The 8672-nt window shown below is 48.0% G+C and overlaps 1 protein-coding gene across 1 annotated transcript in view; it reads left to right on the top strand.

The window, feature by feature from the left end:
- Nucleotides 1–8350, top strand: part of oca2 (oculocutaneous albinism II) — an 80496-nt gene extending 72146 nt beyond the window's left edge. Inside the window, exon 24 of the mRNA XM_031574519.2 lies at nucleotides 7091–8350. Within this exon, the coding sequence (XP_031430379.1) occupies nucleotides 7091–7178 (88 nt within the window). The 3' untranslated portion in view covers nucleotides 7179–8350. The remainder of the gene's footprint in view (nucleotides 1–7090) is intronic.
- Nucleotides 8351–8672: the final 322 nt, after the last annotated feature.

Here is an 8672-nt window from a genome sequence, read left to right as displayed (position 1 = left end):
AGCGCAAGACTGGGAGCTCCCTGTGCACCCTCTCCCTGAACAAAACATGGCTGCCAGAATCAAAGATGGCAGCAGTCATAGATGCAGTGATTCACAGGGGCTATTTGAGGGCTTGTGAAAATGACATGTGAGGAGATCAGACAGCCCTCACACCATAGCCAGACTTCATACAGTGCTAATCAATGGAGTGTGGCTAGCAACATTAATGAGAGTGGGGAGTGGGGAGTGGGTGTTAGTGGGGGGGGCTCTTGCATGTTGTTGTCCTCATTGGCCCGTTAGGCAGCTGTGAGTCCTCCATGCTGGCCAACAGATACGTGTTTTGCATCCCTTATCTTCTGTTAGTGATTAGGAGCCCACTGTAGCACATTGAGAATGACCCACTTTCACTGCATCTGAGTGTGTGTCTTCGTCCCCGTCCCCGTCCGCGTCCCCATCCCCGTCCTCGTCCTCGGCCCTGACTGTTGAGTCACGTGGCGTGGCTGTTACACGTGAGGGCCTCCCTCCCTCCCTCCCTCTCCATCTTAATTTAACGAGGAGAACAGGCTGCCGCTGCCTCTGGCCACATCTGGGCATCCTGTCGTGCCTCAGGTGCAGCGGGGAGGACCCTGACGGAGGACGTGTGAAAGCTACGCTGTCATCACCTCCGAGGTCTCAGTGCAGTGTGTTTCAGGCTCTCACTCATTAGATAACGACCATCACGTGCCGTGTGGAAAACACTAGCTTTACATTAACATGCAGTGAAAATAAAAAACACTGGGTTTGAATTCCTTTGGCCTTCACACTGTACACTGTACTTCACATTGTTCTCACTCTCTAGCTTTGGCACAGTGTCTGTTAATGTTTGTGTTCTCTCTCTGTTTCTCTCTCTCTCTCGCTCTCTCTCTCTCGCTCCAGACTGCGTTTTATGTAACAGGAGTGTATTCTGGAGAGACTGCAGAGGGCCCATTCAGTGTTGTACTGCTGCAGTGCAGCTTGTAGTGTTTCCTCTTTTCCCCTCTGCTCTCCAGTCCTGAATGTGAGTCAGTCACAGCCTGGCCCAGCATTCTATTCAGGAGTCTCAGGACATGAGGGAGCTCAACCCCTAGCACTGCAGACTCCTACCCTCTCTCCTCTCCTCACTCTCTCCTCTCCTCTCCTCTCCTCACTCTCTCCTGTCCTCACTCTCTCCTCTCCTCCCCTTTCTCTCTCCTCTCCTCTCCTCATTCTCTCTCCTTCTCTCCTCTCTTCATTCTCTCTCTTTTCATCTCCTCTCTCTCTCATCTCTCCTCTCTTCTCCTCTCCTCATTCTCTCTCCTCTCCTCATTCTCTCTCCTCTCCTTTCCTCTCCTCTCCTCTCTACTCTCTCTCCTGTCCTCACTCTCTCCCCTCCTTTCCTCTCTCTCTTCTCCTCTCCTCCCCTCACTCTCTCCTCTCTTCTCTCTCTCTCTCCTCTCTCTCTCCTCTCTTCTCTCTCTCTCTCCTCTCTCTCTCCTCTCCTCTCTCTCTCCTCCCCTCATGCCTCTCCTCTCTCTCTCCTCTCCTCTCTCTCTCCTCCCCTCATGCCTCTCCTCTCTCTCTCCTCTCTCTCTCTCCTCTCTCTTTCCTCCCCTCATTCTCTCTCCTAACGCCTCCTCCTCCAGTAAACCTGAAGCTGATTGCAGGTCAGAGTACAGAGGGCTCTCATACCCACTAGAGACGTCACCTGAGTGAGGCAGTGCAGCTCCACACACACACACACACATACACACACACACACACACACACCCGCCTCCAGAGCCAGGACACCAGGGGACCTGGAGGACAGGGAAGGGGGCAGGGATGAGGACAGAGACGTGACTTTGTACCTCAGATACACACATATACAAACACACCTCAGATACACACACATTGTGTTATTCCACAGTGCCCCTTTCACCAGAGATGGCTCTCTGTGTGTGTGTGTGTGTGTGTGTGTGCGTGCGTGTGTGTGAACTGGAGGTGATAATCACTATGACCTTTTATGACATAAGGTAGAGCGCCAGTCCCCCCCAGAACACACACACACACACTCATTGTCAGACATATCTGCATCATTATGCACTACCTTAACAGTTTCACTGGAATTAGTTTGTCTGTGTGTGTGTGTGTGTGCGTGTGTGTGTGTGTGTGTGTGTGTGTGTGAGAGAGAGAGATGTGACCTTTCCACATGCAAATCAGGGCATAGAAAGGCCCTGCTGACTGTTTTCACTGAGTGATGTTTCCGTTATGCATATTTAACGCACACAGAAAACATACAAATACAGACACAGACATAAACCCATACTCACACACATACCCATACATGTGCACGTGCACATATACATTCACACACACACACACACACACATACACACACACACACACACACCCCTTCTATCACTGATTACACATGCTCTCGCCTGAGCTTGACATTTCATGCCCGTTATCTTTTTGAAAGACAAAGACAAAGTGTCTGCATATGACTGTTATTCATGGTTAAGTGAAAGCACATTCAGTCTGATTTGGCAAGTTCGTTTCTGTTCCGTAATGATGACATTACCTTAAGCCAAATGGCACTGTTTATTAATAAGCTCTATTTATCATATTTAGCTTTCGGTGTAATTATGAGAAGGACAGGTTGATTTGCAGTTTCCTCTCACAGCATGTGTTTCTCACAAGAAAAAGAAAGATAGAAAGAAAAGGACATGGACAGATCGAGAGAGGGCGAGGGAGAGTGAGAAGGAGAGAGAGAGAGAGAGAGAGAGAGAGAGAGAGAGAGAGAGAGAGAGAGAGAGAGAGAGAGAGAGAGAGAGAGAGAGAGAGTGAGAGTGAGAGTGAGAGTGAGAGTGAGAGTGAGAGTGAGAGTGAGAGTGAGAGTGAGAGTGAGAGAGAGGAGCGAGAGGGAGAGAGAGAGGAAGAGGGAGAGAGAGAGAGAGAGAGATGGCAAGAGCTTTGGGCATAGATGGAATGGCTCACATAGTCTCCTCTCAGTCTGCCACTCAGTGTGCCAGCCAAACCACTCTGGCCCACTCTGGCCATGTGGCCTCTGCCAGTGCCATCTAGTGCCATGTGGCCTCTGCCAGTGCCATCTAGTGCCATGTGGCCTCTGCCAGTGCCATCTAGTGCCATGTGGCCTCTGCCAGTGCCATCTAGGACACTGGTGGATCACCAAACTGCCCAACCATCTGGAATCTTCCATTAAAAAACCATCTGATTGAACGAAACGATGGGCAATCTAAAACTATGAAAGGCAGGACGGAGTGTTCCAGGGACGGAGTGTTCCAGGGCGGCCTCATGCCTGGGCGCCGCGTCCGTCAGCTTCCTGTGTTTCTGAGCTGGAGAGATCACGGAGATAGGCCCCGTCCTGCTGCAGGCTGTTCTGGATCAGACTCTACCCCATCTCCCTGCCCTCAGGAGCCCATGAAAAATGCATCAAAGAACACCCGGAGCATGAGCCAACTCAAAGGGCCCCCGACCAGAACCTGCTCTGTTATATTGTCAGACCTCTTCACCCTCACAGTTATTTATCCAGAATGACTAGATATTTATATTCTTTGAGAGACTGCATCTGCTTACTTGGATCGAGGAAGGAAAACTAGGGTAATGGGTCTGCAGTTTAGGGAAGAGTTGTCGAGGCATACTGGCACAGGCTTCTTTCTCATCAAAGAAGCGAGTCCTTCCAGCTGTTTGTGCGTGAAGCCTCTGAAAGTTTGCTTTTGACCTCAAGGATCTGCTTCGCTTGTTTGAACGCACTATATAAACAAACTGGCCTTGCTCTCGTCTTCAGCTCCCAAAAGCTTTTTGTTCATCCATTCACTTTCGAGTGATGAATAGAGCTCCGATCTTGAGTTTTCTTCCGTCCGCCTACATGCAGTCTTCAAGCAACACACCTGGGTCAGGTCCTATCCAGATGTTGTTGTTACGTGCTGCAGCCCCTCCTCCCCATTAGGGTCCATTGCTTTAACTTCTTCTCCATCATCAAACATGCCGCTTAACAGATGCCTGCACATACCCACACCTGCTTCTCTCCTTTGTGCGCTCATAAATCACATTATCTGGCTTTATATAACCTGAAGCCCTCTCTCCTCCTCCCCCCCTCCTCCCCCACAGCTGGGTCATACACCTGCTTTACTTCACATCCAATTCGGAGCTAAGTGCAGCTGGTTATTCCCTAAACATCACCTCCCAAACCAGTGTGTCCACCTGCAGCGTAAATACCGTATCACCTGGTCCAGTGCTTGGCCAGCTGTGTGTGTGTGTGTGTGTGTGTGTGTGTGTGTGTGTGTGTGTGTGTGTGTGTGTGTGTGTGTGTGTGTGTGTGTGCCAGGGTTGCCCAGGGCTGTGCAGTCATCTGTGACCCACATGTAGGCGTCCGTTGTACTTTCAGATTGGTTAGAGGGAAGAAGCTGCTCATGTGAATGCTGCGGTCAGTAGCCATAGTAGTTTCCATCCAATTCTTTTTTATATTTTATATTATATTTTATTTTAAGAGAAGAAATGTATGAACAGAAATGCAAGTCTGCACATTTCAATCCGCTGCGGACACACAACGTTCACTCAACGTTCACTCTCCCAATCAAGGGAGGAGTTGTGAGCAGCTGTGGGTTCAAAACTTGAGGTTGTCAGGACAACTTTAACAGAAACATTGAATAAAATCTCAACCAATGCAATTTGATGTGAATAAACCCGTTTCCATCAACATTAGTCAAAATATACCCTATGTGAATGGGGAGTTAATCCATCCCCCTCTACCGAATTCATTTCTTATTCGACATCAAAACTCACATTCAACATGTGGATGGAAACTCAGAGGAAGTGAGCCATCGTGAGTTTATGGGTGGATCGCTTTAAATGCATGAGTGTCTGTGTGTAGTGTGTGTGTGTGTGTGTGTGTGTGTGTGTGTGTGTGTGTGTGTGTGTGTGTGTGTGTCTGTGTGAGTGTGTGCGATTCTGTGTGTGTGTGTGTGTGTGTGTGTGTGTGTGTGAGTGTGTGCAATTCTGTGTGTGTGTGTCTGTGTGTGTGTGTGTGTGTCTGTGTGTGAGTGTGAGTGTGAGGGAGATGGGAGTGATTTCAGTATGATTAGAGTGATTTCAGTATGATTGGAGTGATTTCAGTATGATGGGAGTGATTTCAGTATGATGGGATTGATTTCCCATGAATACATTTTAGACCATTTGGACTTTTAAAGCATGATCTGGGTGGCAACAGTGCAAGTTCCACCTCTGGCTGGCTCTGCCCCCACTCTCTGCCTGGATCTGGTTTCTTCTCTCTTTCTCTCTCTGGCTCAGACAAATTGATTCACTCTTTCAGACATCCATTATCTCCGTCTCTCCGGCGCGCTCCTCCGCTGGTGGCTAGCGCGGGTAAGCCTGCCGCTTCCAGGGCCTCGAGTTTCCAAACTCTCTCTCTGGCTCTTGCCCCCTTGGATCAATTGGCAGTTTGTTCTCTGTTTGCATGTGTGTGGGCGTAGTGGCAAGCAAAGCAGACGGGCTGTACACACAGATGCCTGTAGCACTTACACACACACACACACACACACACACACACACACACACCTACACAAACACACACACACACACACACACACACACACACTCTCTCACACACACTCACACTAAGATCATCTCTAGAAAGGCACTTGAGGTACTTTATAGAGATACTACCCTGTATGCTGCGCAAGACCTACCCCTTACGCCGTATCAGCTAATGGGGACAAAATAGCAGGAATGAATATTACATGTGCATCTTGAGCTGAGGAGAGGGAACAGACTGTCTTTTTCTTTTCTTGTCCATGCCATGACCTCGCTCAGCTTTCTAGGTAGAGTTGGTTGACTTGGTAAACAGAACAGCATTTTTACTCTCCTTCTGTGAGTCTAGGGCATGACCACATTCACCCACCGTCAGTCAGTTCAGTCCTGCAAACCAATTATGCTGCGTTCAAATGGACTCTTTAAAACTCAAGAGTGCTACATTGGCATTATATTATCGGACAGGAATACAGTATGGTGTATTACTTTTACACAGCTGCCTATTTCTCATTCAACATTAATCGCCTTTTTTAAGATGCTCGGACGAGGCATTGACCAGGAATATGACGAGTGTTTCCAGACACATCATTGGGCTTAGTGAACTTAGGGGTCAGAGTTAAAAAAGCAGAGATTACACCAGCGTACACTGTAATTACATCTGTAATGCTCTCTCTCTCTCGCTCTCTGGATGGGGTCTTTTACAATCAGGCAGATTAAGGGACGAGCTGACCCATCTCTATGGGGAGGACCCACAGCAGTGTGCATCGGAACCCAGGGAACGCAGCTTATGGAGGGAGAGGGAAGGGAAGAGCAGAGAGACAGATGTGTGGTGGTCTGTCTATAGCCTTTTGATTCAGTGTTAATGGTGTCTGCCCTGGCTCATCCGTAATGCCCTGCCATCGATTCACACACGGTCGTACGGGCGGTGAAAGAGTCCTCCCGCAGGGGTGCATCATGGGAATACTTATGTGCCGATTCTCAGACGCAGGCATGAATGAAGTCTTGACGTCTAGACACAGAGAGGGGTTGCAGTTATGTAAAGGCATAAGCAGGTGATTCTTTTCTGGTTGCTTTTGAGAGTCGGGTTTCTCTACCAGTCAGAGGCACAGCGATGCACAGACAGACCAGGCAGTGATCATGGCAGGATGGCATCCACTCCTTTTGAACACATGAGTTGTGTTCATTGTGTTTGGTTTGATTCGCTGCTGTTAGGTACATCAGTGTCTTTTTAAAGCAGCCGTAGGAGATTTGGTCTAAAACTACCAGAATAACTACCTAAAGTTGCATGCAAAAACTCGTAAACAGCTCAGTTAGCACTGATAGAAGCTAGCCAACATGCTAAGTCGTGTCTTTTGGCAATGTCGTGTGGTGAAACATGTTCTTACATTATCGTGGGGTGTTCCCTCCTGGAACAGAGAATTACATAGCACATATCCTGGATGACTAGTGGGGAACTACAGGCATGCTTATCTGTCCTTCACCATATGACATCAAAATGAATTGCATACCTCAAAAAGTGGCAAATTGCTGCATAGTGTTGCCTTAAGTTGTCCCCTAATGGTTTTTGATGTGCTCTCTGTTGCAGGCTTGGGTTTCCGATGATGCTTATGACCTCTACGATCGCCATGTGTTACCTGCTGGCCACCCACATCGGACTGGGCTGGAACCTCTGAAACACCTGAAGACACGGGACCGATAAAAAAAAGACTTTTTCTGTTTGTGTGTGTGTGCGTGTGTGTGTAAAACGGTGCGTGTGAGAATGTGTGCTTTGAATGACCACACTCCGGGGAGGGGGTGGGGGGGAGCCTTGCTTCGCCGGAGATGGACAGGTCCCTTGTTGATTTGGGAGACACAGCTCGTTGGCAGAGTGGCGAGCAGCCTGCATATGTGCGTGTGTGTGTGTGCCCGGCCTCATTACAGCCTGGCAGACGGCCCTCGCTTGCCAGACACACTCCATCGGGGAGAGAAGAAGAACTGAACCAAGGGAAAGAATCATCCGCTCGGAGTGCACGGCCACACCTGGGCACTCGCCAGCGCTCTCTGGTGCTACAGCTGCCATGGCTACCTGGAATACCATGAGGACAGCGGGGGGGGGGGGCATTCTCTTGGGAGTTCAGCAAGCTTTTTTACATTTCCCCAAATAAGCGACTCACCTGAGGATTTTTGTTATGTAACTATTGGGGATTTGAATTGTATTGATTTGTGTCTAGCTCTGAATATATGATGAGCCACTTTGTTTTATTTAAAAAAGGCAACATACCACCTATTTAAAGGGATTTTCATATGTGCCTTACCAAAAACTACACCCAAGGTGTCCATAAATCTTCATGATTTTAGATTATCCTCCCAGCGTTTCACACTATGACGTGGGTCATCCAAGAGAATGTCTATAAATTCCAACTCTCAACATCTAAACTAAATCAAAGACGTATATTTTAACCTAAAAATGAAACAAGTATTTAATTTGTTTTTAATGTATTTTGATTGTAATATAATTAACCCTATTACACTTGAACAGTGGTAGATAATGTACATTGATATAGCAGGTGTTTGTGTTTATATAGTTAATATGATACATATTTAATGGCTACTGTTGCACCCCATCTCTTTTGCCAGTATTGAAAGACTTTATAGAGTACTCTACATGTTCACGTTGATAAAACTCTCACTATGGACAGTCAAGGCAAAAATTAAAACATGAATTGCCAGTGTTGCAACTGTGCTCATATGGACATAAAAAGCAATAAATCTTCATTTCATTTTGATCTATTGGGCCTCCCTTTCTATTAATTACAATACGCTGATAAATGTACGTACTCACACTCATACACAGACACACACAAACACACACAGCACAGCAACACACCCAAACACTCCTAGTTCTATGTGTGTGTATGTCCTATTTAATCCTTAGGTCAAGTGTGTCACAGATGCCTGAAAATCTCCAACCACACTCCACATGGCCACCAGTCTGGAGCGTCCAGTGGCACAGCGACCAGTCCGCAGCAGTGGCACAGATGGCATGGTGTGTACTCAGGTCTGCCTGTGCCCGCGGGGTAACGAAGGGCTCAGTACCGCCGCTGCCCAGTGCTGAGCCTTCCTGCCAGGTCCATGGGGTCCGAGGTGAATCAGCGCCGTCCTGGATAAGCTCCATCTCCAAATGTCAC

This window comes from Clupea harengus, chromosome 10 (genome assembly GCF_900700415.2).
Source record: "Clupea harengus chromosome 10, Ch_v2.0.2, whole genome shotgun sequence".
Lineage (NCBI taxonomy): Eukaryota > Metazoa > Chordata > Actinopteri > Clupeiformes > Clupeidae > Clupea > Clupea harengus.
The sequence above is the reverse complement of the archived record's forward strand: the minus strand, read 5'-3'. Positions and strand labels throughout refer to the sequence as shown.